Source organism: Pyrus communis, chromosome 8, assembly GCF_963583255.1.
Source record: "Pyrus communis chromosome 8, drPyrComm1.1, whole genome shotgun sequence".
In the NCBI taxonomy this organism is placed as follows: Eukaryota; Viridiplantae; Streptophyta; class Magnoliopsida; order Rosales; family Rosaceae; genus Pyrus; species Pyrus communis.
This window is the reverse complement of record NC_084810.1, coordinates 4,704,442-4,730,964: the sequence shown is the minus strand read 5'-3', so window position 1 is coordinate 4,730,964 and position 26,523 is coordinate 4,704,442. Positions and strand designations below refer to the sequence as shown.

At 37.4% G+C, this 26,523-nt stretch overlaps 4 protein-coding genes across 7 annotated transcripts; 3 read left to right on the top strand and 1 right to left on the bottom strand.

Annotated features, from left to right (window-relative positions):
- Window positions 1–685: 685 nt before the first annotated feature.
- Window positions 686–10,783, top strand: LOC137743624 (uncharacterized). 2 transcript variants are annotated; one of them, XM_068483549.1, is made up of 21 exons: window positions 686–875; window positions 1,261–1,533; window positions 1,867–1,923; window positions 2,764–2,791; window positions 2,878–3,000; window positions 3,695–3,806; window positions 4,007–4,044; window positions 4,176–4,229; window positions 4,415–4,483; window positions 4,559–4,675; window positions 4,811–4,879; window positions 6,878–6,957; window positions 7,193–7,318; window positions 7,388–7,652; window positions 8,101–8,193; window positions 8,294–8,461; window positions 8,953–9,077; window positions 9,204–9,336; window positions 9,835–9,959; window positions 10,058–10,243; window positions 10,504–10,783. In XM_068483549.1, exons 2-21 carry the CDS (start codon window positions 1,436–1,438, stop codon window positions 10,541–10,543), a joined length of 2,106 nt encoding a protein of 701 aa, XP_068339650.1. In that variant the 5' UTR covers window positions 686–875; window positions 1,261–1,435; the 3' UTR covers window positions 10,544–10,783. The 2 variants fall into 2 exon arrangements, with proteins under 2 accessions (XP_068339650.1, XP_068339651.1); XM_068483550.1 differs by lacking the exons at window positions 686–875; window positions 1,261–1,533 and having other exon boundaries at window positions 2,921–3,000.
- Window positions 10,784–14,303: 3,520 nt separating this feature from the next.
- Window positions 14,304–18,696, top strand: LOC137742656 (uncharacterized). 3 transcript variants are annotated; one of them, XR_011069424.1, is made up of 11 exons: window positions 14,304–14,523; window positions 14,731–14,840; window positions 15,080–15,211; window positions 15,303–15,376; window positions 15,474–15,579; window positions 16,084–16,152; window positions 16,561–16,625; window positions 16,711–16,809; window positions 17,171–17,270; window positions 17,803–18,004; window positions 18,345–18,696. XR_011069424.1 is itself a non-coding variant. In XM_068482577.1 (10 exons), exons 1-10 carry the CDS (start codon window positions 14,373–14,375, stop codon window positions 17,863–17,865), a joined length of 969 nt encoding a protein of 322 aa, XP_068338678.1. In that variant the 5' UTR covers window positions 14,304–14,372; the 3' UTR covers window positions 17,866–18,106. The 3 variants fall into 3 exon arrangements, 2 of the variants coding, with proteins under 2 accessions (XP_068338678.1, XP_068338680.1); XM_068482577.1 differs by lacking the exon at window positions 18,345–18,696 and having other exon boundaries at window positions 17,803–18,106; XM_068482579.1 differs by lacking the exons at window positions 16,084–16,152; window positions 18,345–18,696 and having other exon boundaries at window positions 17,803–18,106.
- A 663-nt stretch (window positions 18,697–19,359) lies between these two features.
- Window positions 19,360–23,103, top strand: LOC137743276 (uncharacterized). Its single transcript, XM_068483146.1, has 7 exons — window positions 19,360–19,725; window positions 20,321–20,404; window positions 20,557–20,697; window positions 20,998–21,063; window positions 21,442–21,609; window positions 21,771–22,094; window positions 22,462–23,103. The coding sequence occupies exons 1-7, from the start codon at window positions 19,471–19,473 to the stop codon at window positions 22,573–22,575; spliced, it is 1,152 nt and encodes a 383-aa protein (XP_068339247.1). The 5' UTR covers window positions 19,360–19,470; the 3' UTR covers window positions 22,576–23,103.
- On the bottom strand, window positions 23,065–25,720 carry LOC137743275 (uncharacterized). The gene is made up of 3 exons (XM_068483145.1): window positions 25,484–25,720; window positions 23,553–25,172; window positions 23,065–23,437 (listed from the first exon to the last, which is right to left on the bottom strand). Exons 1-3 carry the CDS (start codon window positions 25,535–25,537, stop codon window positions 23,372–23,374), a joined length of 1,740 nt encoding a protein of 579 aa, XP_068339246.1. The 5' UTR covers window positions 25,538–25,720; the 3' UTR covers window positions 23,065–23,371.
- Window positions 25,721–26,523: the final 803 nt, after the last annotated feature.

Genomic DNA, 26,523 nt, shown 5'->3' with positions numbered 1-26,523 from the left:
GATGGGATTGGATTTGAGGAGAGTGAAGTTTACACTTTTCAAAGCAGTGAGAGATAATCCTACTAATAAAATTTTGGATTAGGATTATCTCCCTTTCCATCCCCTCATCTCACATTTTTTATTTTATCTTTCTCTTTCCATATAAAATTAATATAAGATGTTGACATGGCTTGACCATGATCGTTCAAATAGGAGGGGAGGGAAGGGAAAGAGAGGGAAAAAAAAGGGGAGATAATCCTACTTCTAAAATTTTAAGGCCATTTTAAGTGAAAATTGAACCAATGAAAAACCACAAAATACATATAATTTAAAAGTTTGGAAAACTCAGTTTTTACTAAGGAAAACTTTGAGTTTTAACGAGAATGACAAAATAAAGGGTAAATTGAATAGTACCAGGATTGACTTTTTAGCATAAACATATTGTTTTTCGTTAAAGTTCTATTTTTACTGTAAAGGAAAAATGTATTAATTAATAATAAAAAAACTCAAAGGTAAAAGTACAAAATTATACACCTATACGTACTATTTGGGTCCGTATATTGCCGAGTCTTGCTGAACTGTGTTGGCGGGTTGTTCCAAGAGCCGGATCAAACCCAAATTAAAGTTTTCTGGAATGGAAAATTTACAGACAAGGTAAAAAACACTATGAAATTAGGACTTAATTATTTAATAAATATAATAAAAGAAAATTGCACCCAAAACACTTTCTCTTCGATTCCTTTGAAGCTCTCAAAGCTTCTGTGCAGTGGGAGAGGGAGGGAGAAAGAGCCCCCGATACAGATACGAAGCGAAAGAGATCCACCCATGGATTCAATACGCAGACATTAGCTTCTCGGGCAGACAGTTTCGTATCAAAATCGCATTTTGTGTAAAGGGTAAGTCTCAAATCTCAATCTTTCTGTGAATTATTGCGTTTAGATTTGAAATTTGGATGAAATTCAAGGACCCCGGATGGGAGCCGGATGTGGGTTGTTTATATTTCCCTTTCATTAATTGTAGTTTTTTTTCGTATAATTTTCCATTATGTTGGGCTGTCACTATGTGGGTATCCCACTTGACCTAACAAGTGTTGGGCAATTACAGCAAACCATATGCTTTGCTTTGAGTCCAAGAGCTTGTATTGCATTGTGTTTTGCCATTTCCATTTCTCTGTGTTATCAAAATTTTGTTTCTTTATGTTTTTTTTGGTCTGTTGATTGTGGTACATTTGGATTCATTTGCATGGGCTGATTAGTTTTTTGTTTGCTAATGCCGTTTCAGATTTTGTATCCGAAGCCAATATATATTTGGCTTCATAGAAACTGATATTGGGTGAATTTGGGGTTGTGAATTGGAAGTTCGGGTGTTGGAAGAATTTGGTAATATTGTAGTGTTGTTTAGTGACCTTCGTTTTACTGGTTAAGCGGGCAAGGGGGGAAGCAACTTGTGCACGAAAATGGCTGATGATGCAGCAGCTTTGGCAGAGGCTGCAGGATCAAGATTTAGTTCATTGGAGCTAATTGGAAGAGGATCGTTTGGTGATGTGTATAAAGCGTAAGTTCCCATTTATAAATGCATAGTGCATAACTTTGTATAACAAGCCCTTGTATGATGACTTGTTATTCCCGACTTACAGAAGGTACTTAAAAGTTTTATGCGGAAAAACTGTATATGTTACTGTCACTGGATTTCTGCAATTACTTGTTTCACTTTGTGGCTCTTTCAAATACTAGCACTAGGCTGTACATAATATGCGTAGTTGTTATATGTATGGATACGTTGTGATTGATTGTGGTGAAATCTGTTTAAATGTATGCCAGGTTTAGCGTAATGTAAGATTGGTTATCTCCTAAGCTGGTGGCCCCTGATTCCTTTTCTGTCTTACAGGTTTGATAAGGAGCTTAACAAGGAAGTTGCAATTAAAGTAATTGATTTAGAAGAATCGTAAGTATATTGCTTTGAATCTAATTATTTGTTTTTCTTTTTACTGTTCGTTTTAATGTTATATGCTTGATGGTGCTTTGAACTGTGTGTGATGAACTCCAGGCTGTTGCCATGATAGGAACTTTCCTCTGTTTGTTGATTACTTTTAGTGGGTAAATTTCAAGACAGGATACGAAATTTCATAAAGCACACATAGGGTTATACTGATAGCTATATAGTTAGTGAATGCAGAAAGTGAGGTTGATTTCAACATTCTCACTCACCAGAGAGAAGTTGATTTCAACCAAAAAAAATAAAAATTTGATATTCTTTTGTTACATGCAGAAAAATAAGCTTGTTACATGAAGACCAAGTAATTATAGGCCCATATACTTGAGAATTGCCTAACTCAGTTGTGACTTGTGAGTATCTGGTCTTAACTACGAAAATAAATTAATCAGGATTCTGCAATTTTTCTGGGACAATTTTATCATCTATAGTGTGAATGACTTAGAATTCTGGGACAATATCACTGACGAAAGGTAATAGTTCTTATATAGTTTAATTAATAAAACCATATGGTATTCTGTTGGAAAAAAAAAAAAAAAAAAAAAGCTTAGATGACTACCATCTCTGATCCTCAATCTGCTGCTAAATGAAGTTATTCTGTCCTTATTCATGCTAATGGCCCTCATCAGAAAGTTCTCTGCATTGGAATACGACATGGATAGTTGTTGTGATTCATTATTATTATGCATGTTGTATTATTAATCAATCTTCTTCAAGCATCCCTTATCTGTTTGATATTCATAAAGCTATGAAACTAACGTTACGTTTTCTTTTACTTACTATTTTCTGCAGAGAGGATGAGATTGAGGATATTCAGAAGGTGGCACTCATAATCTTTAGAGTTAGGATATAGTCACTATGATTACACAAATATTTGTTTCTAAATTGAGCTTGTATGTGTTCCAGGAAATTTCAGTTTTGTCACAATGTCGATCTCCTTATATTACAGAGTATTACGGTTCCTATCTCCACCAGACAAAACTTTGGATAATAATGGAGTACATGGCCGGTGGCTCTGTTGCTGACCTAGTAAGTTACTTCTGTTGTTTGTACATATTCAATGTGTTCAGATGAAATTGCTTTCATTTATAAGGCTTGTAGAACTCTCTTTTATATCGTCCATCTATCTTCATCATAGTTCCTCTACAAGATGATGAGATTTCTTTTGGGTGCTATGTAATTAACTCTCTTTAGAGTTCACGTTTTTTATCAGGTAAATTTACCCCTAAGGAAGATATTAAGGGGGCATTATAGCTTGATTGCTTGCTAATATGCAATTCTTGTTAGTTTATAAGGCCTACTAAGTGTCATAATACTTGAGCCCGCAGACAGTAGACGAACAAACTTGCCTGTTGTCTCTTTCCTTCGTATCCAAACCACTTTTTCGTAAGATGGAGATTCTATTACTGCATCACCCTTTATCCTTAACTGAAAGAAAATGGTGTTTCTTGTCAGTTAATCAGATAAATATGTAACTAACCAAGGAGGAACTGCAAGTGGGGTTCCCTTCTCAGTGTACTGTGTCAGTTTAAAAATTTTGACACACTATGATGACAATATCTTAACAGTGAGTTGATAGATCAATGTTTTAGCTGTATTAATGCTGTTAAGTCTTGTGTGTGCATATTCATCTAGTGTGGCATTGATAACTGATGTAAAAATCCCAAATGTATGCATCTATCATGCATTCTTACAGAATGCTCAGACATTTGTGTTGATGCAGCTCCAATCAGGTCCTCCACTGGATGAAATGTCAATGGCATGTATTCTTCGTGATCTGCTGCATGCAATTGAATATTTACATAATGAAGGAAAAATTCACAGAGATATTAAAGGTGTTCTCCCCTCCTCTTCTGCATGATTATGCATATCTATCAGAGAATCATTGGAAAATTTTGATTTTCTGTGCTTTTAAATGTCTTCCCCCCTCACCCCACCACCAACCCTCAGATCATTTTGCAGCTTTATTTAGTTTCATCAGTTCAACTTTCTTGTTCTAGCTCTTGTTTTAATGACACGTTTATAAATATTGCAGCGGCAAACATTTTATTGACAGAAAATGGCGATGTTAAGGTATATCTTCATGGTCAAAGGCCTTTAATTTGTTCATAGAATTAGCTAAGTAGAAGTAGGAACTGCATTGAAGGGTGGTGTTAAATTTATTAGCCTTTGGTCTTCCAAGTTACATTTGTGACTTGTAACAGGTGGCCGATTTTGGTGTTTCCGCACAACTTACGAGGACAATATCAAGGAGGAAGGTACCATAATTAAACTTGAATTCATTTGCTTTGTTGGTGATCAGATCTGATGAATGATTAGGTTAACTTATAGTTTTAACTTATAGACGTATTGTTTTGTGCTCACTGTATGTTGTATTATGTACAAGCAATATCTTAAATGTTGTATGCTAGCTAGAATGCACTAATTTTTTTAACAACCCCAGACATTTGTAGGAACACCATTCTGGATGGCTCCAGAAGTAATCCAGAATTCTGAAGGATATAATGAGAAGGTATACCTTGGTGACCTCATTCTCTATCAAGCTGAGCCTTGATCAATGACTCACATTGACTCTTTGCATAAGCAGGCAGATATCTGGTCTCTGGGAATCACTGCTATTGAGATGGCAAAAGGGGAACCACCACTTGCTGATCTTCACCCAATGAGAGTTCTATTCATTATACCTCGAGAAAATCCACCTCAGGTTCTCTAAATATACTCTAGTGTCATACTGATACTGTTATCTTCGTAAATTAACTTTTGAAGATGAATTGCTTCTTAGCCATATGGAGATATTACTCACAACATAAAAGAACCATTGTTTTTGTTTGTTGTGCAGTTGGATGAGCATTTTTCTCGGCCAATGAAAGAATTTGTTGCACTTTGTTTGAGGAAGGTACCAGCTGAGGTAAGTACTTATGCCATCTGAATATTTGACTAAATTTTCCGTCTATTTTTTTATTTGGCGAATTAAAAGGTGGGAAATCATTACAACCTTGACAGTATCATTGTGGTTACCCCAAGATGCGTAGGAAAATCCAGGAACTGGCCCTTTTTCAAACTCAGTGGAGAATATCCACATGATTAACCTGCATAAATAAAATTAAACTAAAGGCAGTTATCAAACAAACAAACATAGAGCATATGTTTTTGGAACATGGAAGTGAGAGTTGTTGAAGTTGAGGACAGTGTATGCTTGTCGAATTTTTTTGGTCTTTTTATTTTTTTTATATCATACGCTCTTCTTTCTGTTAAAGAGAACTATCATATTCTTCTATTTTGTTTTCTCTTAGCAATAATTAGACGATAGTACATTGGTGGTCTTTGAAACCCATTTGATCCTATATTGGGAGTTAGTATTGAAGTAATCGTATTTTCTTTTTGGTACTTGGCTACCTTTTGTGATTGTAATATATTACTTTGGACTTATTTGCAACTGTTAGGGCTACATACAAAATTGTATGAACTATAGGGGTATTAAGTTAATGAGTCGTATAATGAAGTTTTGGAGTGAGTAATTGAGCATAGACTGAGACAAGAGACACGGGTCTCAAACAATTAATTTGGGTTTATGCCAGGGAGCTCGACTTTTGAGGTAATCTATGTCTTCCGGAGATTGATGGAACGATAGGGAGATATGCAAAAGGATTTGCACATGATCTTTATAGATCTGGAAAATCCGTATGATAGGGTTCCAAGAGAAATTCTGTGGAGGATTCCAGAGAAGAAATGAGTACGAGTAGCATATCCAAGCATAAAGGATACGTATGATGGCTAGGACTGCAGTGAGAATTCATGAAGGACAAATTGAAAGCTTTCCCATAACCATAGGGTTATACCAAGGCGCATCTTTAAGTCCTTACCATTTTGCATTGGTAATGGATGAGTTAATGAGACATATTCAAGATGTTATCCTTGGTGTATGCTTTTAGCAGATGATATAATGTGGATAGATGAAACGCAGGAGGGAGTAAATGCGAAACTTAACCTTGAAGGGAAGTGTTGGAGTCTAAAGATCTTCGCTTAAGCAAGTCAAAGACAGAGTATTTGGAGTTCAAGTTTAGTGGGAATGTGGTCCACATGAGATAGGGGTCAGGATTGGAATGGAGAATTAGATGGAGATCTCAACCATAGAATACAAGCTGGATGGATGAAGTGGAAGAGTGCATCGGGTGTGTTGTGCGACCGTCGTATGACACTAAAGCTCAAGGGAATTTTTTATAGGATGAAAATAAGGCCATCAGTGTTTTATGGCATGGAATGTTGGGCGGTCAAGCATCAACACGTGCAAAAAATGAGTGTAGTGGAGATGAGAATACTTCGTTGGATGTGTGTGCACACAAGAAGGGACAGGATTAAGAACGAGGATATCTGAGGTAAATTAGGAGTGGCCGCAATTGAAGATAAGATGAGAGAAAATTGGTTAAGGTGCTTCAAACATGTTAACCGAAGACCTACAAACGCTCTGGTTAGAAGGTGTGATTATGAGACAAGCTTAGGGAAAAAGGGGTAGAGGAAGACTTAGGAAGACCTGGAAAGAGAATCTAAGAAAAAACATGGAGTACTTGGAGCTAACGGAAGACTTAGTGCAAAACCGATCGCAGTGGCGTTCTAGGATTCGTATAGCTGACCCCACTAGTGGGATAAGGCTTTGTTCTTATTGTTGGACGTATCTGCAACTGTTGATAGTGTTATATAATGTTATAGTTAAATTTAAGTATTGTTTGGATCAGCTTCTGTAGATACGTTTCTTCAATAAGTAGAGCATGAAGTTCTTTGTTTCAGTTTATAGCACTTCAAATCTATGCTGATATAAATTAAAGCAGGTTGCAATCCATTAAATTGATTATAAATTCTTCAAGTTTGCTTATTGTTTTTTGTAATTTTGTTTTGTCTTTTATCCCAGCGTGCAAGTGCCAAGGAACTTCTAAAGCACCGTTTTATTCGGACTGCAAGGAAGAGTCCAAGGCTTCTTGAGAGAATAAGGTGTGATATATTGCTTTTATACCTGAAATTTTTAATGATGTAACTTTCTTTCTAGAATGAACCTGCTACACAATGGTGCTCCCCTGGTCTGTGCCTGCCCACAGATACGGGGGATAAGAGAACTTGAGACATAGTTTCATTTTCTGACATTTACATGTCTTTGTGTTTTGAGTTGGCAACTAATGCCCATTAACTTGGTTTAGCTAAGATGCCATGCTTTATTGTTACCTTACAGAGAGCGTCCAAAATACCCTATCAGGGAAGATGCTGACAGCCCTAGAAATGGTCCTACAGCTAGAGGGGAGATATCTGATACTGTGAAAGTGGCAAGAAATATAAGAGATGAAACTGTTGGAGCTAGGTGAGTTATATTTTGCTGATCACTAGTGCTTTGCAGGTTGTGTGGTTTAACTCTTGTTTTAATTTCCAGTGACCAGGGTAAGGCCACGAAAAATGCTGGATGGGATTTTAGCATTGGAGCACAGGGTACAGGTACTGTTAGAAGTGTTCCAAAACTAAAACCACCGCAGGCAAGAGAGAAAAAGCCAGAAGGCAGTCAGATTACCCGTGGAAGAGCCCCAGAGAGTACTAACCAACGGTTCTCAGCGTCTGGGAATGCTCTTCAAGAATCACGTGAAGATTATTTTTTTAGGAATGGTAGAGATTCATATCATGATGAGTCAAATCCTGAAGATGTAAGTCTCCCACCCCCGCTCCTTTTTTCATTCACTCATGTTTTATACAAGTGACATCCCAGTTGCAACCTTTAAATGTAATTTTTTACTTCATCAATGGGCTCTACAAAGTTAAGAAAAGATTTTTAAGGTTGTATGTCTCAAACTTTGTGATTTTAAGGTTGTATGTCTCAAACTTTGTGATTTTACTGAACTCTTATCTGTATAATTAGTAAAGGCTGTACACCCTTACTTAATTTTCTCTTTTGAGTTTTGTCTGCTTTTACTGGGGTAAAGTTAATCAGGGTATGTAGTCTACCAAGCCAATTTTCTTTTCCTCAAAAAGCAAAATCTTGCTTTTATTAATTCACATCAACTTTTAGTTAACTGATTCAAAGTTGGAATACATGATTGTTTGCACCATGTTACATTATTATATATTATTTAGCAATTTGAGGTGTATTTCCAGGATGAATTGACTGTGAGTGGGTCAGGAACTGTTGTTATACGAACTCCCAAAGGATCCCCACCATCTACTCAGTTTCGTGATCAAAACTCTCTGGTAATAATCTTGTACAGATATGACAATAATCCAAAGTATTCGAGTTTGAATTTGTCTTTCTCACCTATCCTTTATTTGATTAGCTTCTTTTGTTTTGTAGTCTAGTGGCACATACGCTTCATATGAAGATACTTCTTCCAGTGGAACTGTTGTTTTTCGTGGTCAACATGATGATTCTGATTCTCCTCGAACGCCAAAATCGAGGCTGGGAATTCAAGAGAAAACATCAACTGCCTCAAACGAAGACAGTGCCATTAATCTTGCAGAGGTGCCTTTTAATCAATGTGATATTTCAATTGATATCAGTTAGCTATCTGATCTTCAATAAATCTCTCACATTACAACGGTACTAGCTGAAACATTAATAGTCTTCATGTGTAATAAAATTCAGTGCAACGTGTTGGAGTAATTGCAAAAAGCTGCTGATCGTCGAACAGTTGATATGTGTCACCCAAATAGATTAACTTACTCGTCAGTTGCATTTGGTACCATCCAGTATCATATTTGAAAGACCTTTTCCTTTAAATGTTCTTTCAGTTGATTTCAGAATTCCATGAAGTCCCAGATCCAATCTGCTCCTAGGGTTTTCATCCCTAAATTCTCCTCATATTTTGGTTGAAAATATGAATTTCCTAGTTCCCTTCTGAAATTTCCTGGGTCATTGTCATATTTTAGGTTGAAAGTAAAACCAGCAAACCAAAACCTAATCCAGTGTCTCGACTTATGAAGCTTCTTTTGGGGTTGACAATTTTTATGCAGGCAAGGGCCGCAATTCAAGGAGGGAGGAAAGGAAATGCCAGAGATAGGTCTGCACTTAACAAGATCAATTATGATGTGCATGATAATAGAAGAGGGCAGATGACAAGTAGCTCTGATTCTTCCAGGTACATCTATTGGAAAAAGTGCGGCTATCATATCCAATCTTTACACGCACCCCCACCCACACATGCGCACACATACGAGATAGGGTTGAAAATTTCTAATTTATAGAACAACTCTCTTTACCTCAGACAATCTCATGAATACTTAGATGCCCCAAAGGCATTTCCAAGATCATCCCAATCAAGTGATGACGAAGAAAGTGCAAAAGTTATATCATCGTCTGCAGCACTATCAATATTGCTTATCCCTTCGTTAAAAGAGGTGAGAACACTCAGATATATTCATAGACCTCTTGGCTTGATATGGTGTCAAGGGGGTAATCTTGCCTTATTGTTTTACCTTAAAGAAATATTGTTGTCTTCTTTTTCTTTCCTCCTAAGGGAGTAATTGTTGGCCAAACTTGTGGGTTTGTCATAAGTTAGAAGCCTGGTGCACCATATTTTTAATTGCTTTGTAGTGTCGTAGGGTAGGTGTCTTTAATTAGAAATACCACATTATTTGAGGAGGTATAGTTTATTTGTGGAAGAACATAATGTCCAGGCGTGATGCAGATTGCTTGTTGTATGCATACGTTTAGGACTTTAGGTTGTAACTACGTTAGAATCAGCAAGCATAAACTTCAAGATATGGTGTATATGGTTCGAGCTAGTTCATTTTCTCTCTTCACTTATGCATGCATCTCCACTGAAGTCATAGTGTATGTAGCTTCAGATCCTGTGCTTTACCTTTCTTGTTTAATTTACCCTCGTGTATATGCAGGCCAATGCTGATGATTCAGAAGCGTCAGCTGTGCATTCTGTTGTAAATTCGCTAGTCAAGTTGGAGAGTTTGAAGCCGGGATCTTCTGAAGTTTTTGTCAGCAAATTGCTTCAGCAATTAGCAAGGTTTCACTAATTGACTTTTTTTTTCTTGTCCTATTCTTTCCAACCACTTAAAATGGTGGCCTGTGGTCTAGAGGACTTATAGAAGAAAACCTTTGCAGTTCAAAAGGTCCAAAGGAATCTCCATTGAAAGATCTACAGGAGTTGGCTGCTCACATCTTCGCCAAGGGCAAGACAGCTGCTGGAGAAACACAAAATGCAGAAACTGATAACAAGAAAAGGCAGCAGAACAAGGAATTTCAATCCAACGCAAACATAAGCCCACTCGCAAGATTTTTGCTCTCAAGGTTAGCGAAGTTGTTTCTCTCTCATATTCCTTTTTTCACCTTATCAGACACTGTTTGTGGTGTAAAAAGAAACAAAAACTAAAATGTTTTCTCCTCGAGTTAAAAGACACTGTTTGTTAAAAGATAATACTGTTAGGAGATCAAGTCCTTCGAGTTGAGATATCTTTGTCAGTTAAATTACTTTTCCTCGAGGAAATTGTTTTCTCCGTAATTTTCCTTCAATACAAACATGTAATGCCTTAATTAAATGTTTGATGCAGATGGCAAGGGCAAGTCTCACGCGATCTCAACCCGGTTTGAAAGAGGTTCGAGTAGCGATTGGATATTTATTTTTGTAGTGTGATTCCTGTTTATGCATTATACTGGTTTGATGTACATATCAGTGTAAGAAATTGTGCATTTTTCATCTGTTATGATTAATTTTTTTAGTAACATTTTTGTTTGGGAGTAGCCAGCATTGAGTATAATTAGGGGTTTGCTATTGTTTTATCATCGTTGTAATGTTACCAAAATTGGTTATATTTATTCATAATCATATTATTGGTCGTGGTTTAGCCTTAGCCCGCCTTTTGGCGAAGGTTCGGTTTTTGTGCTGGTGAAACTATAAACATCGCTGCAACTGCAACGGAAGAGTTGCAGAGTTCAAATCTCATGAACGAGAGTTGGTTTTTTCAACATGTTCATATAATATAATGCACAACTTGGGGATTCAATTTTGCAATTAACACGAGAAACCTCGCGAACAAGACCAAAACATAGTCCCGACCTTTTTACATAGCCAAGACCAGAACAACTTAATGAACTTAATAATGTTATTATTAAATTTAAATCTTTAAGAAATGTGAGTCCACAACCCGAAATCGTATCTCTTTATTGAAAAAAAAGGAAAACTAATGAAAATAGCTTGAAAACTTTGAGTTTTAACGATAAGGATAAAATAAAGAGTAAAGTGAACAGTATTATGTTTGACTTTTTAGTGTAAAAATGTGGTTTTTCGTTAAAGTGAACAGTACTGCGGGCTTTTCGTTAAAAATCCCTTAAAAAAATGCTTTCAATAATATTGAAGTATATTTCAAATTTGATTGTTAAGTATGTTTTTATTATACAAGTGATTATAATTTAAACTATACGAGAGAGGTTCAAAGATCAATGTAAGGTGGTGCAGTTTCGCTTTTGGCAATGTGATTACGTCCACACTTGTAACGCTTTAGGTATCTTTACCTACTTAGAATGAGATAATTCATGAATCAGAATAATAAGAAATATGAAAAAGAAGAATAGCAAATGAGATTTACTACTCTCCCTTGATCAATCTAAATTCCTAGAATTTCATATTCCTTTTGTGAAATTGAATGTTGATGGGGCAGCCAATCAGGATGTAAGAGCAGTTCCACCCCTAAGAACTTTGTGCCAGCACCCAACCCATTTATCCATTTCAGTGAACAGTAATATACTTCAATGAACAGTAATAGACCAAAGCATCTCCACCCCTAAAAAAATACACTGGCACCTAGTCTAAAAATGCGATAGCACAAATGATCTCCACCCCTACAAAATGCGCTGGCACCCAGCCCATTTTAAATATTATTAATTTTTTTTATAAAATAATAAATAAATAAAATTGTTTTAATTTCGAATAGGATTTTTAACCAATCTCGTCACGCTACGTGTCATTATCCAAATGTACTATTTTAAGTTTATGTAATTTTATTTATTGTGTTTTTTTTTTTTTTAAGTTTATTTGGTGAGGTTATGTAAATTTAATTGGTGTTTTTTATTTTTAAGTTTATTTGGTGAGTTTAAGTAATCTTATTTAGTGTGTTTTTTGGTGAGTTTATTTGGTGAGTTTATGTAATCTTATTTGATGAGTTTATGTAATCTTATTTGGTGAGCTTATGTAATATTATTTGATGTGATTAAATAAAGTACAAAAAATAAATTTGAAATTGCATAAAGTTCTAAAAATAAAGATGAAATTACATAAAGTACTAATAATAAATAAGAAATTACATCTATTAATAAAAATAAAGTACTAAAAATAAAGACGAAATTACATAAGAAATTAAATAAAGTACTACAAATAAATACAAAATTATACAAAATCTCCAGAGCTAGGATATGTGGTGCTAGGATCTTTGTTGTAGGAAGGATTTGTGTAGCTAGAACCCCCTCGACTTGTTTCCGCATCTCTTGCACGCCTCCTTCACACAACCTCTTTTTTTTCCGATGTCCACAAATATTTTGAATTTGGAGATAGTCCTACTAGAGGCTTGTTCATAGTGTCACAATCATCTTGAGCCATCATTTCTTCTCTAAACATCTCATTTTCTCGATTAAGTGCTTCTCTAATCATCTCGTTCTCTCAATTAGCTTTTTCTCTTTGTCTTTCAGCCGCTGCATCACGTCTCTCAGTAGCTACTAATATTGTTGCCATAGCAGCAACTTTTTCCTCATCTCTTGACTTTTCCTGTGCCATCCTCAGTTCACCTTGGCGAGCAAGTTCCTCCCTATATTTAGTGTAGTCATTTTTGGAAGAATTACCTTTTTTCTTTGATGCCTTTTTACCTTGAGGCCTGAGGGACTGACGAGTCGGTTGGGTCTCTGGCACTTCTTCAGGCATCCCTTCCATCTCACAAAATGTGTCGGTTTCTTGTTCGGTCGTGTTTGCTTCTGGTGAACTATGTAGACCCATACCGTGCATGACAACTTCAGGACCAGTTGCCACAATTTTGTATCTGAGGCAATCTTTGACAATTTGCCAACATTCCCATTTGTCGAATGATTTGTTATGGTTCTTTGCATTGTAGAATGCTTGTGCTTGTAGTGTCTATATATGTGGGATAAGATAGTATTAAAAAATGTGGGTGTAACACACATAAATAAATTAAAATATTGATGCGGGTGGAATGCATATAAATAAATAAAAATATTGTCACCTGATCCGCTAAACTTGTCCCACTACGCAGATTACCAAAAGCATGAGAGATGACGTTTTTCCAACAAGTAAAGGATGCGTTGAGTTTTTTCCGATGACCTTGAAGACTTGAACTACTTCTAGCATCTTTTTCATGTACATCACAAAACACTTTTGTAATTTACTCCACATTTCTCACTTATCCATCTCATTACCCATAATCGGGTCATGAGTAGTGTGCACCCAACATTCACACAACGTAACATCTTCAATGAGCTTTCACGAAGTCATTTTTTCTCTCTCAAAGTGTAGAAAATATTGAAATGTTGAAAGTGTAAAAAATATTGAAATATGGTGTAAGGTGGAAGAAGAGGGTTCAGTATTTATAGAAAAAAAAAAGTATTTTAAAAATTTTATGTATATTTTTTAATTTTTTTTAATAATTTTTAATAAATTTTAATGTATTAATTTATCTGGACCGTTGGATTTGAAAAATATTCAAATCCAAGAGCCAAGGAGCTACCACATGGCCAACGGTCATAATTCTGACCGTTGAGCCTTTATTTTTATTTTTATTTGTAATTTTTGGGGGAAAAATTGTGGACCGTTGATCTGTGATCTTTAAAAGTAAAATTCAATTTTTTTTTACCATTGGAAATCCAACGGTCTAGAAAAACTAGTCGTTGAAAATCCAACGGCATAAAGAGGGCCATGTCGCCTACTTCCGGGTGAAGAACAAGTAGGCTGACAGTGGGCCTCGCCGCCTGCACCCTTGTCCCCTACTCGTGCCCACGTGCGAGTAAGCTGCACGCGCCAGCCAAATATGCCAGTCCCTAGGTCAGTCAAAAATGGGTTGGTCCCTTGCCTGGCTTGGGCTGGGTGTCAGGCAGTTTTGTGGGCTGAAGTGGATTAACAGACCCCCAATTTGGTTTTTTGATTGGGTGCTGGGCTATTCCACCTCCGGTGGAACTGCTCTAAGTTTGCGAGGTTCTATTTTCAAATGAGTTTGGTCCGGACCCTCTAATTTTAGACCCGCCCCGACCTGTGCCCACCCTGGTTAGTACGTAATAGTGACGGCGCGGCTTGTAAACCCGTGCAAGTGCAATACTGGGCCAAATTTTGCGAAACCCAAAAGCCCCACTAAAAGGGAGAAGCACACATTTTTCCTTATGAAATCAAACACTTGGCCTCGTGCGGTTCATAGAGGAGAGGGACATGGCTGCCACCAGTTTCTTAGCAGCGTCACTTGTAAGAACTGCAGCTGTGGCTTTTGCTCTCTCGCATCCTCTTCTTCTGACAAGCAGCAAGCTTTCTTGCCGCAGGACCCTTATCTCCTTTCCTCTCACTCCTCGCTTAAGTTCTTCAGGTACTGCGAACAAATCCCGCTTTTGGGTACTTGATTATTTAACATAAATCATGTTTCTTTCCCTCTCCACTGTCTAATTTCTTGTAATTTTGACTACCCATTTGGTTGAATTGTGGATTGGTTGAGTTGAAATGGTTATCAAACAAGCCATTATTTTTGTATCTGATGATCTGCTACGTAATCACTGGATTACTGTCCTTGATACAGCTTCAGGAATATGCCATTTAGCTCAAGCTATAAAGGGGGATGTTGATGGTTTGCTTAAGGGAGTGGCAGACAAAACTGTTATTGAAGAAGTAAAACGTGTTCTCGAAATGGTACTTCAAAACTTGTATTACCTTCCTTATCAAGACCATATTTTTTGTTTCTTAATTTAACCCTTCCTTTTAGAGAGACTTATGAAGTCCAGATTTTTGGACCGTTTGAAATGAGTATAAGCTTATTTATCACTTGAAATTGACAGATGAATGTAAGGTCACATCGAATAGCTGAATAGGTTTCACCTTATTTTAGAGATGTTTCTAAGTTGTCATTCTTGGTTTTTCATTTTTTTTAGGCTAGACGTGCATCATCGAGAAGGGAGGTTCTCCATACAAATTTTCTCACCCCTCCAGTGGTGAAGGAGTCAATGCTAGCATTGGAAAAGCTAGCTGATCTGAAAGCAGTTGTTCAAGGCGGATACCCGCAGGTTGAACTAAATAGTGTTTTCTCTGTGTCGCGCTCGTGCAAATCAAAGTGTAATTTTATTAATTAACATATTGCTGCTTCAAATTGTCTAGGCTGAGCGGTGTCGGATTTCTGTAGGACATCCGGAAGTATTGACGAGTGATCCTGATGTAATTGCAGCATTGAGGTGTTAATATTGTGTCTGTACCACTTTTATTTATCCAAGAATTCATCTTTAATTGAAGTGAAACCTTATCTCAAATTTTCTCTAATGGTTCTTCCAGTATCACAGGAAACTTTGGGTTCCAGCCTTGTTCTCATGGTGATTTCCTAGGCGCAATTCTTGGTACAGGAATTGCTAGGGAGAAGCTTGGAGATATTATCTTGCAGGTGTCATTTGTATTTTTTTTGTTAAGGGTTTAACTGTTGGTCAAATTTTCCAAGGAGAAGGGTCATTATGTTTTATATGTAGACTATGATAAGAATTTCCACTTCTGTAACAACAGAGCTAAAAGCATGTCAACCTTTGCCTCAACTTATTAGTGGTTACTTCGTATGGGATTTCAATGTCAGGATTTGGATGTCTGTATCCTATATTAGAACGTGGATGTGATAATGGCATTACATAGTGTTGCTCTGTGGTCCTGCCATAGCAGGGCTATATCTTTTCAATGTATTTATAGAGGTATTAAACTGAAACATCAACCTTTAAGTACAGTACTGTCTTAGAGCTTTCAGTTGGATACCGCCGTGCTAATTGATCATTTTGTAATTCCTACTGATGCATTTAGTATCCATTATTTTGGAGTTTGGATCTTTTTTCCTATTTATGAGGGATACGGCCTGGTTGGATCAAGTCTTTATGAATTTTTATTTCTTCTGTAATACTTCTAGGGGGAGAAAGGAGCTCAAGTCATTGTTGTTCCAGAACTTGTTGACTTCATTATATCATCACTCGACAAGGTTGTCTAACATCCTAGTATTTTGTTTCTTGTGATTTGTTTTTCCTCGTTAACGTCAATAAAATTCTGGGTTTATGTCCTTTTTGTCCTTTTGGTTTCTTACATAAGATTGAAATCATCTCTTGTGCAAATTGTAGTTTTGAATGAGTTACATCTCAGGCCATTATTGTTTGATTTATCAAAAACATCTGAAAGAAATATTGTGGCATTAATATTTTAGTGATCATTGCAATGTACATTGAGGAGATAAAATGTTGGCAATTAATAAACAAAGAGAAAAGAATGGTACTACATTTTCTAGTATGAAAAGAGAAGCGTTTTTCACAGAATCACAGGTTAAGATAGCTATGTATATCATAATATTTAAGCGTACACGTTTAATGTTTGTAAACGGTTTTTCACCTTGCAGGTTGGTAATGTGCCTGTATCATTTTCTAGGATACCACTGATTTCTCTTGATTACGAACCTCCAAGGTTGCAAATTATCATATTGTTATCCTTTTTCCATTCTGCATAATGCAGTATCATTAGTAACTTAAGTATCATGCTCTCTTTGCAGGACTAAGTCCTTCAAAACCATAGAAGCATCAGCGAGAGTTGATGCTATAGCTAGTGCAGGATTTAAGTTATCACGGACAAAACTAGTTGATCTGATTCGGTACAGTCTTTTCACTTATACTGAACTCTCCCTCGAATTATAGTTTATTGCAATTTCGTTAAGCTTTACTAAGTTAGTTAATCCTGTTTTGTTGGTTTACTTCTTAGTTAGATGGGTTCTTTTGTTTTCTTCATAATCAGGAATCCACTCATCCATCAAGAATAAAGCACGCACTTTTAAGTGTTTGATCCTTACCGTAGGAAAAGATCTACAAGCTCAAGATTTATTTTTTTGCTTTGTTACTTACTAATACCATACTCCCAATATAATCGAACATGATGTGCATCACTGGATTTTCATCATAGCCGAAAGAATTTTGGAAACTGAGAACACGGTATAAAGTTTTTTCTTATCTGTGCAGTGATGGTGATGTGCGTGTGAACTGGACCCCTGTTACTAAAAATGGAGCTACACTCAAAACTGGTGATATTGTGTCGGTTAGAGGAAAAGGAAGACTAAAGGTGAGTTTCCGTAATTAAGAAAACTGCTTTTCTTTATCAAATTACTTATCTATATAGCACCATACATGAAACACATTGATACATCTTGTACAGTTCCTGATACCTTTCCAGTATTTTTGCAAGTAGAGCTTTTGGATCTGGAACCGTATCCCGTTCTTATATGTTAGAGTAGTATAGAACTGTATTGTTATCGAAGTTGTGAGCACTTACTATATGTTATAATCTGCACTATATGCACTCTTCACTAAGTAGACCCTGGCGCATCATTTTGCCATGACACGGGTGAGGGTATAAGGCTACCCAAATAACAGAGGTTATGATTGACCATTGTTTGATTGGAGATGCTTTCGTAGTTATATTACTGTAATTTAACAGAATGTATTATTTTACATTATTACCCTCACCAAATATGCCCTAATCTGTTAAAAGAGTTTGAGCGTCAGCATAACCATCTCCTGTATTTAAATTCATGTTTAACTCTTAATACGTCTATAGCTTGACAGTTCTGATGTTCAAATTTACATTGGTTCAGATAGGAGAAATTAACCCTACGAAGAAGGGGAAATTTGCAGTTGAACTCATTCTTTATCTGTAAATTTTCGAAAGGGGGAACAATCTAACATTACTGTTCATGGGATCTAAACGAGCCTTGAGGTGGCATTTTTGTAGCCTAAAACCCAGAGGTGTTCTTCCAAAGATCAAGCGTATGCTGCATCGAAGTTTGGCTCTATTTTGTAAGTCCAAATGTGTACATATTTACATTTTCCTTACTGTTCTAGTTTGGTACATTATTTGTTGTATTATCTCATACAAAAATTAAGCAAATACTGTTTAGACTTTCCAACTTACAAAACAACAAAAAACAAAAGAAGCTATCTTTTTGCTCTTGTGGGTACATAAAGTGGCCATCTATTTATTCATTTCAATTATCTTTAAACTCTATGGCATGAAACCTTTGAATGTTCAGCCATATCCACAAGTTGAAAAACACATTTCACTCTGCGGGAGCATTCCTTATCGCACTTGCCGCGATTGTTTACATTGTTAACGACGTTGATGCATTTTCCACTACAGAAAAGCTCTCCAAGCTTGCACTTATACCCACATTGCCCGCAGTGATTCCCATCTCCGAGAACATAGACAGAGTCTTGCAGCAACAGAGAAGACTCGTCCCTTTGTTTGCTGAAATCCACTTCGCACATTCCTTGTGGACAGATTTAACTGCATAATATGGGTCTCTTCCTCAGTGTGCTACTTCATTTTTGTTTCTTCTTCAACGGATTTCGTTTAGATCAATGGCTATTCGCTATTTGGTTTCTAGGAAAGTGAGGGAAAAATCTCCTCTACCTTTTGTTTTTACAGTACGCAAGGGTATCCCTGAATTTTACGAACGTTAAATGGAAAGTACCAAAGTCAAGCACGAAGCTTTGAGGTTATTTGATAGCCGTCTTTGATGTACTGTTGAAGTTACATGATGAATATTGTTTTGTGTATATATATATATATAACAGTGCAGATGAGATAAACCTTAGTATACATAGTATTTCATCTGCACTACTTTGGTAATCCGGGGTAATTTTTCGCCCAAGGCAACAGATATCATGGCTGCTTCTTTGGGGTTACAGATTTTGCATCATATTGGTTATGGTATCATGCACGTGAGCCTCACATGTGAAGCTAAAATCATCATTTTCTCTTGGTCGACCGTTTAACGTTCAGAAGCTCAAAACTAAAATTCATTCACAGTCACTCTTCATAGCGGAACGATGAAATGTGGGTTACTTGTCTCGTAGCCATCGATGTGGGTATTCAAATACGAACCAGCTCACTCATTTCAATTGACGATTTCAGTTCACGCATTCCAGTTCGATTTTTGATGAAAAACCTAACACCCACGCCGCTATTTCATTGTTCCTGAATGGAGAGCGGACATGAACGTTGAATGACAATTTTAACCGCACGCGTAAGGTTCACGTGCAGGTTATTAATAAAAAATAATGAAAGTTTCAATTTTGAACAGGTTATTAATAAAAAATAACGAAATTTTCAATTTTGAACATGAATCGTAACGGATTCCATCACGAAGATTTAGTTCGTAATGTTTTCACCACAGGCCTATCTTCCGAATACGGATCGAGAACCATTTAACTAATCCGCCTTTTAACTAACTAGGGTGGTGATTACACTTTGATTTTCAAGAATGTCAGGCGGTTTGCTCAGACACCTCGCTTACACTCTCACCTCCCGCTGCTTCACCACCGTCTCTCGCCCTCTCGCTCCCCCATTCTCCTCCCGCTTCTTCCCCAAACCCAGACACCTCTCGCGGCCCAATTCCCTCGCCGCCGCAAATATTTCCACTGCTTCTTCGGACCCTCCCACTCCCTCCGCCGAGCCCAACGAGCCCTTCGCTTCGCCTTTCCTCTCCGTTCAAATCCGCTGCCAAAAACATGTCGCTGTGAGTTGGGTTTCTTCTTTCTCTTCTTTTGGTGCATTTAGTTCAGTTACTGCGATTCCAATGAAAATGTTATGGGCATGTTTGGTGACAGAGATTGTATATGTTGTGTATATTCAAATGGGAACTCAGAAAATTATGGAGAGAAAACTGATTCTGTATGGAATTTATTGTCTGTATTGAAATGGGGACTCAGAAAATTTTTATTTTAACTTCTTTAATTTTTTATTTTCTTACCAAAGGTAGAAATTTACTTATTGTGAGGATGTGACGATTTCCCCACGTCGGAAAGTAAGAAACTTCGTAAGGGTTATAAGGAGTTGGGCCGCTTCCGCTAATGCCAATTGGTTTTAAGATGGAATCTCAACTTCTTTCATTATTATGTCATTTTGCTTGGATTTGGAAGAAATTTACTGTTTTTTACTCGTCGTAATCAATCAAGTTGAAGTTTACAACTTTACATGTCACTTAATAGAAAAGATGAGGTCTTGGAAGTAGACACATGAAGTTGAGACTATGAACTTGTTAAGTCAGCTAAGGCTCTGTTAAGTTAAAGACATTACAATGCCTAATCAACTTGGTTCTCCTTGTTGACCAGGAAATACTTTCAGAAGCACTGTTATGTTTTGGTGCAAGTTGTACAAGTATTGACGAAGAAGATGACAATGACCGAAAGGACGAGGTGGATTCCCTGTTGATTTATGACGTTTCATTTGGAATGCTATTTACTTGTCTTTATGTTTTGAAAGCTTTTTTCACTGTGCTACGTTTCTGGTGTAAGATGATTTTGCAAATGAACAACTGATGAGAATGTGCCTTTTTTCTTATGCACAGATCTGCATTGATTCCATATTTCCTGAAGGCGAAGATGTAAAAACCTGCATTTCACGTGCTGCTGATTCCATAAGTTTGAAAGAGATGCCTAGTTATGAAGTTAAGATGGGTGAGCAGTTCAACTGGATAAAGAAAACTCAGGTTAATTTGCTTGTAAATTCTGTCCTATCAGAAAGTATTTCTTAGTCGTTATCCTCTTTGGTGAGATATCTTTTGCTAATGTTTGTTGAATGATAAATCAGTTTCACTAGTACGAACTTATTATAGCTCTATTACTGTTTTAAACAGTATACGGGTATTTATTGGCCAAAAGAAAGACAATATACAGAATGTTCAAGCATGTAGTACTTTAAACCAGTAAATATGCTCGGTGGTAATTTCCTCTTGGCCATATTTTCTAGGCATTATTTTTTTAATCTGCTTTTCCATTTTTGTTTACAGGAATCATTCCATCCTGTTGAAGTTACCAAAGGACTTTGGATTGTGCCCGAGTGGAGAATTCCCCCGGTATGATTGTATTAGACTTGTCTTCTAGTTTCAAACTATTTTTTGAAAGGGTTTGTTTGCTATGGTTGTTCATGATGTATTGACAACTTAAAAGTGGTTGACACCTGATAACATGTTCCAGAAAATTCCACGTCCCAATGCTAAAAAATTATTGAAACTTCTTAGCGGACACATGATCTCAGGCACGTCTGCGTGTATGTGTTTATGCCTCTCTCTTCGTTATTTGTCTTAATGCTTAAATGATGCCCAGTTACTTGCTCTCTTCTTATGCCAGTTACAGATTATGGTTCTAATCATTACTACAAAGGAGAATGTGACGGCTAGAATTTCTGTTGACATAATGGAATGAATATAGTTAAGTTTGTTTATCTCCTACAGGATGCCCAAGCAACAAATATAATTTTAAATCCTGGATTGGCATTTGGAACTGGGGAGCATGCTACTACTAAGTTATGTCTATTGCTGCTCCATAGATTGATAAAGGGGAGAGAATCATTCTTGGACTATGGCACAGGTTCTGGAATTCTCGCAATCGCTGCAGTTAAGGTATTTAACTAATCTTGGAAATGATGTTGCTGAGTAACCCCATCCACTTGATCTTTGCACATTTCATTGTTTTGATGTAATTCCTTCAAACTGATGTTGGTTGCCGACTAATGCTCAAATCACGGTTTGACGTTAACATGGCATTTTGACTGTAAACACAGTTCGGTGCTGCCTTATCAGTCGGAATTGATATAGATCCCCAAGCAATCACCTCGGCGCGCCAGAATGCTGCTCTGAACAACATAGGACCCGAAAAGATGCAATTGCACCTGCTCCCCAGCAAAACTAGCTCTACCTTGGAAGATCCATGTGGAGTTGTGGAAGATCAGAGCTCATTTGGAGTGGAAACCATCTTAGAATCAAACAAGTATGACGTGGTCATCGCAAATATACTTTTGAATCCCCTATTAGATTTGGCGGATCATATCGTCTCTTATGCAAAGCCTGGGGCAGTCGTCGGTCTTTCTGGCATTATCTCTGAGCAGGTATCATTCTAGCACAGGTGATGGATTGTTAATGTCATTTGCTTGCTAAAGTTCAAGGAAAATATTTCCAATTACATCTCCATAAACTTATATCCTGGAAAATGAAATGAGATAAAAGAGGGAAAGGGGATAGATTTTAGGTTAAATGTTGCTTGGTAACCTATAGGGAAATTTTCCAAATTGATGAAGCTGCCAACCGAAGGTTGAAGTATCAGTTTCTTAAGAGATCTTTAGCTTGGCGGTGCAAACATGGTGGTTTTCTTTCGATCCACCATGAATTTCACTCAGAAATTCAAAATAAATTTGGTATATTGGGTTATACATAGGTTCCTCGACCTGATTTCGTTGTGTCCTTTTGTTTCTGCAGCTTCCACGTATCGTAGAGCGATATTCACAGTTCTTAGAAGACCTATCGATTACTGAGATGGATGACTGGGCCTGTGTTCATGGAACAAAGAAACAGAACCTTTCCGAAAGCTGAGATAACTTTCTGCCATTTCAATGTTGACTGTACAATGTGATAAACGAGTCGGACAGTATTGTGAATTGGCGGGGGCTTCTATGAGAAGCTGATGGTGTCTGGTCATTCACAATGTTTGGTGATACAGGGCAGCGAGGGCACACCTGCTTTGGAAAAAAGAAACAGCAGTGATCCGTAACAACCTGTATGCAGCTTCTTCAGTTTTGTTTTCGAACAGCTTCTTTCCTTGAAGAAACTCTTTTCACCCGGGAGTAGGTCACATGATCTTGCATTGTAATCGGGTTTCTCTTGGCCGAGCAACAATGACCGGCGTCGATGTTTTACAGAGATGCCTCGTTTCCAAACACAGATATTGACAACTTCAGGAGCTTGAATCTACCTTATAATTTTCATGTAATTCCTGTATGGACTGATAGAGCTGGCTCAGATGCCGGCTAATAAACGTTATTTCAGCTATTTAACCGTAGAAAAAGGATTCGACACACGCTGTGTACTGTTCTGAACATATTATTTCATCATTATTCATTTAATATCTGTGAGCAACTTACATAAACAAGAAAAACAACACCAAAGAGATAAAGCATATCAATGTCATTCAACCAAGAAGTGTGTGAGATGATATAACTACCAAAAACGACTACTAAACCGCGGATTTCAATGTTTTTCTCGGATGAAAATGTCTGCCAGAAGGCCAATCACATCGTGCAATGCATCACTTGTCCGATAAAATACAGCCCCTTTGTATGCAACGCTTTAACCAAGAGCGAATAGTGCACACCAGAACGATGATCATACGTCACCGCTTGAGTTGCCTCCTCGCCAGAGCAGGAGCTTTCTTAGGGATGTAAACCTTGTAACTCACCTGCCGAAAAAATATTAAAACATCGTTAAAACTGGAAGCAGAAAACGTGTGCCCTTCATGGACATCCGGTAATAAAGAACGAAAAGTAAACAAATTTGTGAGACCAAACACCCACCTGTACCATTTCACTACCTCGCATCACCGACATTGTTTTCTGCTCAAACTGTGAGCCATCTGTAGCTTCATCTTGATGTTTATCAGAACTCTGTTTGATATCTTCGCCGTTTCTATGGCTGCTTTGGGGCACAGTTTGGGCAATCCCAGAAGCACCCTTATCTACATTACTCTCACTCACCAACAATCCTTCCTCATGAGGTTCCTGTGAAGCAGGTTCTTGTTTCAGCGTGGGGTGAGCTTTTAGTGAATGACCCCTCAATGTTGGTGAAGTCGAGTTTGGTTTATAGACCGCAGCAGTGGTCTTAACCTTTCTGCCGACAACCACTTGCTCTATTGGACAAGCAACATCTTGCTTTTCCAGGTTTTGGGAAGAAAGAATGGAAACTCTCTCTTGAGGCCCATTGGCCCCTTCTACTGATTGGGTTGTATCAACCCTTTTAGCAACATCGTCCTCGGATGACTTTGCTACAACCACTCTACCACCACTCTCCCTCGGGGATTCTATTTGAAACAATTCAACCTTTGCACTGGATGGCTGTTTCAAATCAATATCGGTCTTGTCTTCCTGATTGGTAGTTACCGCTGAAATTCTCTGATGCTTTCCTTTGAACCTTTTTAGATTTTCCAAAGCCCTTTGTCTTAAAATTGATTCCAGATCCTCACCTGGCAGACTACTGATTGCCCCAGAAACCTCGTTCTTATTTTCATTAACAGAACCAGTAATCCCGATTCCATCATCTTGGCCCGTACAATCTTTTTCCAAAATGTTACGACTATCTTTGAGATCCATGATTAGAACATTAGAAACATAAGCTTCTTCCTCTTTCCCACTCTCTACTTCCATTCTCTTCTCAAATGCAACATCCAAACGATCATCCAACTCCCTCTTGCCCCCTCCATCATTACTATCATTACTCCTACAAGAAGGGTAATCGTCATCATATGTAATCTCTTCTTTGTGCGCATCTGTATCCATCCATCTTCCATGCTCGTTTTCTTCTGCTACCGTAACTACAGATCTCAACCTCCTCGTATTGTTCTCATATGTCACTTTTTCCTCACTCCGACAATCACCACTCTCGCTACGCTGACTGCGCAAAGAACAACTCCTTGACCTATACCTAGCCTTCTTAGTCCCACTTTCAACCTTGTTAATCCCACTGTCATCTTTGTTTCGTTTTCCAGGTCTGCCCCTATGCCTCTTAGATTCAATCTCATCACTGCTAATACTCTCACCAGGACAAGTTGAGCACCTAAATGACGCGCTACTCCTGGAACTAATGCTAGCATTGCTACTAGGCTTCTTCCTCAAATGGGTTTTCTTATCATTCTTCTTCTTTGCCAATTTCCTCTTCTTTCTACGAGGAGAGTCCTCGCTGCTGTCAGGGCTATAAGATCGTCTCCGAGCCCTCTTCTTGCTCCCTTTTGCATCCTTCCTAGCGCGCGATCGAGCCCTTCTACTTCTCAAATCATCATCTGAGCTAAAAGACGATAACGATTCCAAACTTCTTGAATCATCCTCACCGGAATAAGAAGAAGAATCGTCACGACAGCGAAGCTTCTTGGATCTATATTTCCTTGTTTTGGTCTTACTCTTACTCTTCTTCCTTGTTCGAGCCTAAAGCAATGACATACATAAATTAGCATTTACCATAAAACATTGGTAATCATGAACCAAATTATAAAACCTTAATCTCACACATAATCGTACAAATATATTTGTACAACATTATAGTCAAAACATCATATTTCTTAGCAAACTCCTTATAATGCTGACTAAAATTTTCGATTTGTTCTTCCAAACCTAAATCGGAAGAACCAAACCAAACAAAGAAGTAATCTTTTAAGCAGGGAAGGAAAACCCATGTAACTAAACAAAAAACGAGAAACCTAGAACACGACAACAGCTGATAGAGAGAGAAAGACAACCTCGGAGGAAACCTTGGAGCGCTTCTTGGTACGAGAAGAAGAGGACTTGCCCATCTGGGTTACACCTGCAACAATCGAAACTGTTAAAAAGCAAAATTCAGATTACAAAGAAAGCGAAAAGAAGGGGGTTGTGAAGAAGTTGGATTGGAGGATTCCGGATTTGAGGATATATACGTATATACATATATAATCTATTTATAGTTCTCTCGCTCTCTCTCTCTCTCCTCCTCTCAAGGATTGTGTGTTACGTTTGGTTCTGCCCTAACTTCTTTGTACCTCTCCCTTCTTTAATTGGAAGATCGTTTGGACTTTTGCTTCATGATTATAACCTAACATTTAATTTGACAAAATTTATCGTTTTGTTGTAAATATTGGTGGATGAATGAATGCCCACACAGTAATGTGGACTTCGGAAAAGAATGATAATTGTATTTGCGTAATACTTTCAAAAGATGTGTGATGTGCTTTTCAATATGTAATTATTATGTTTGTTTGAAGTTGCTCTATAAATTGAGCGCTCCGTGTGCTATCAAAACATACTGCGAAAAGAAAAGATCAATAACATCAGCATCTCTACCTCCCTCTTTTATATGTCATCCTCTTGTGTTATAGTAACAGTGTGATATTTTACATCTGCTTCGCTCCTGTCACTAATAAATGTTATTTCTCTAACATTTGCTTATTTATAACACGTTATCAGCACGACTCTCTAACCAGTTCTCATCTCCCTTCACTGAAAAATGCTACCTCCAAGGATTTTACTGTTCTTCTTCCTCTTCTGCCTCATCTTCCTGATATATCCTAGTGAAGATCCGCTAGCATCATGTCTGCTTCTAATTCACAATATAACGATTACATATATCTTTGATTTCTTGTTTGGTGTAGTTCCTTATTACTAACCCAATGTTTATTTATGTTAATTTTACTGCAATCAAAGATGGTGCGGTACAATCGCCGATCTTGAACTGTAAATTTAATTTTACTACAATCTAAGATGGTGCGGTATCATCGCCTATCTTGAGCTGCAGATTTAATTTTAT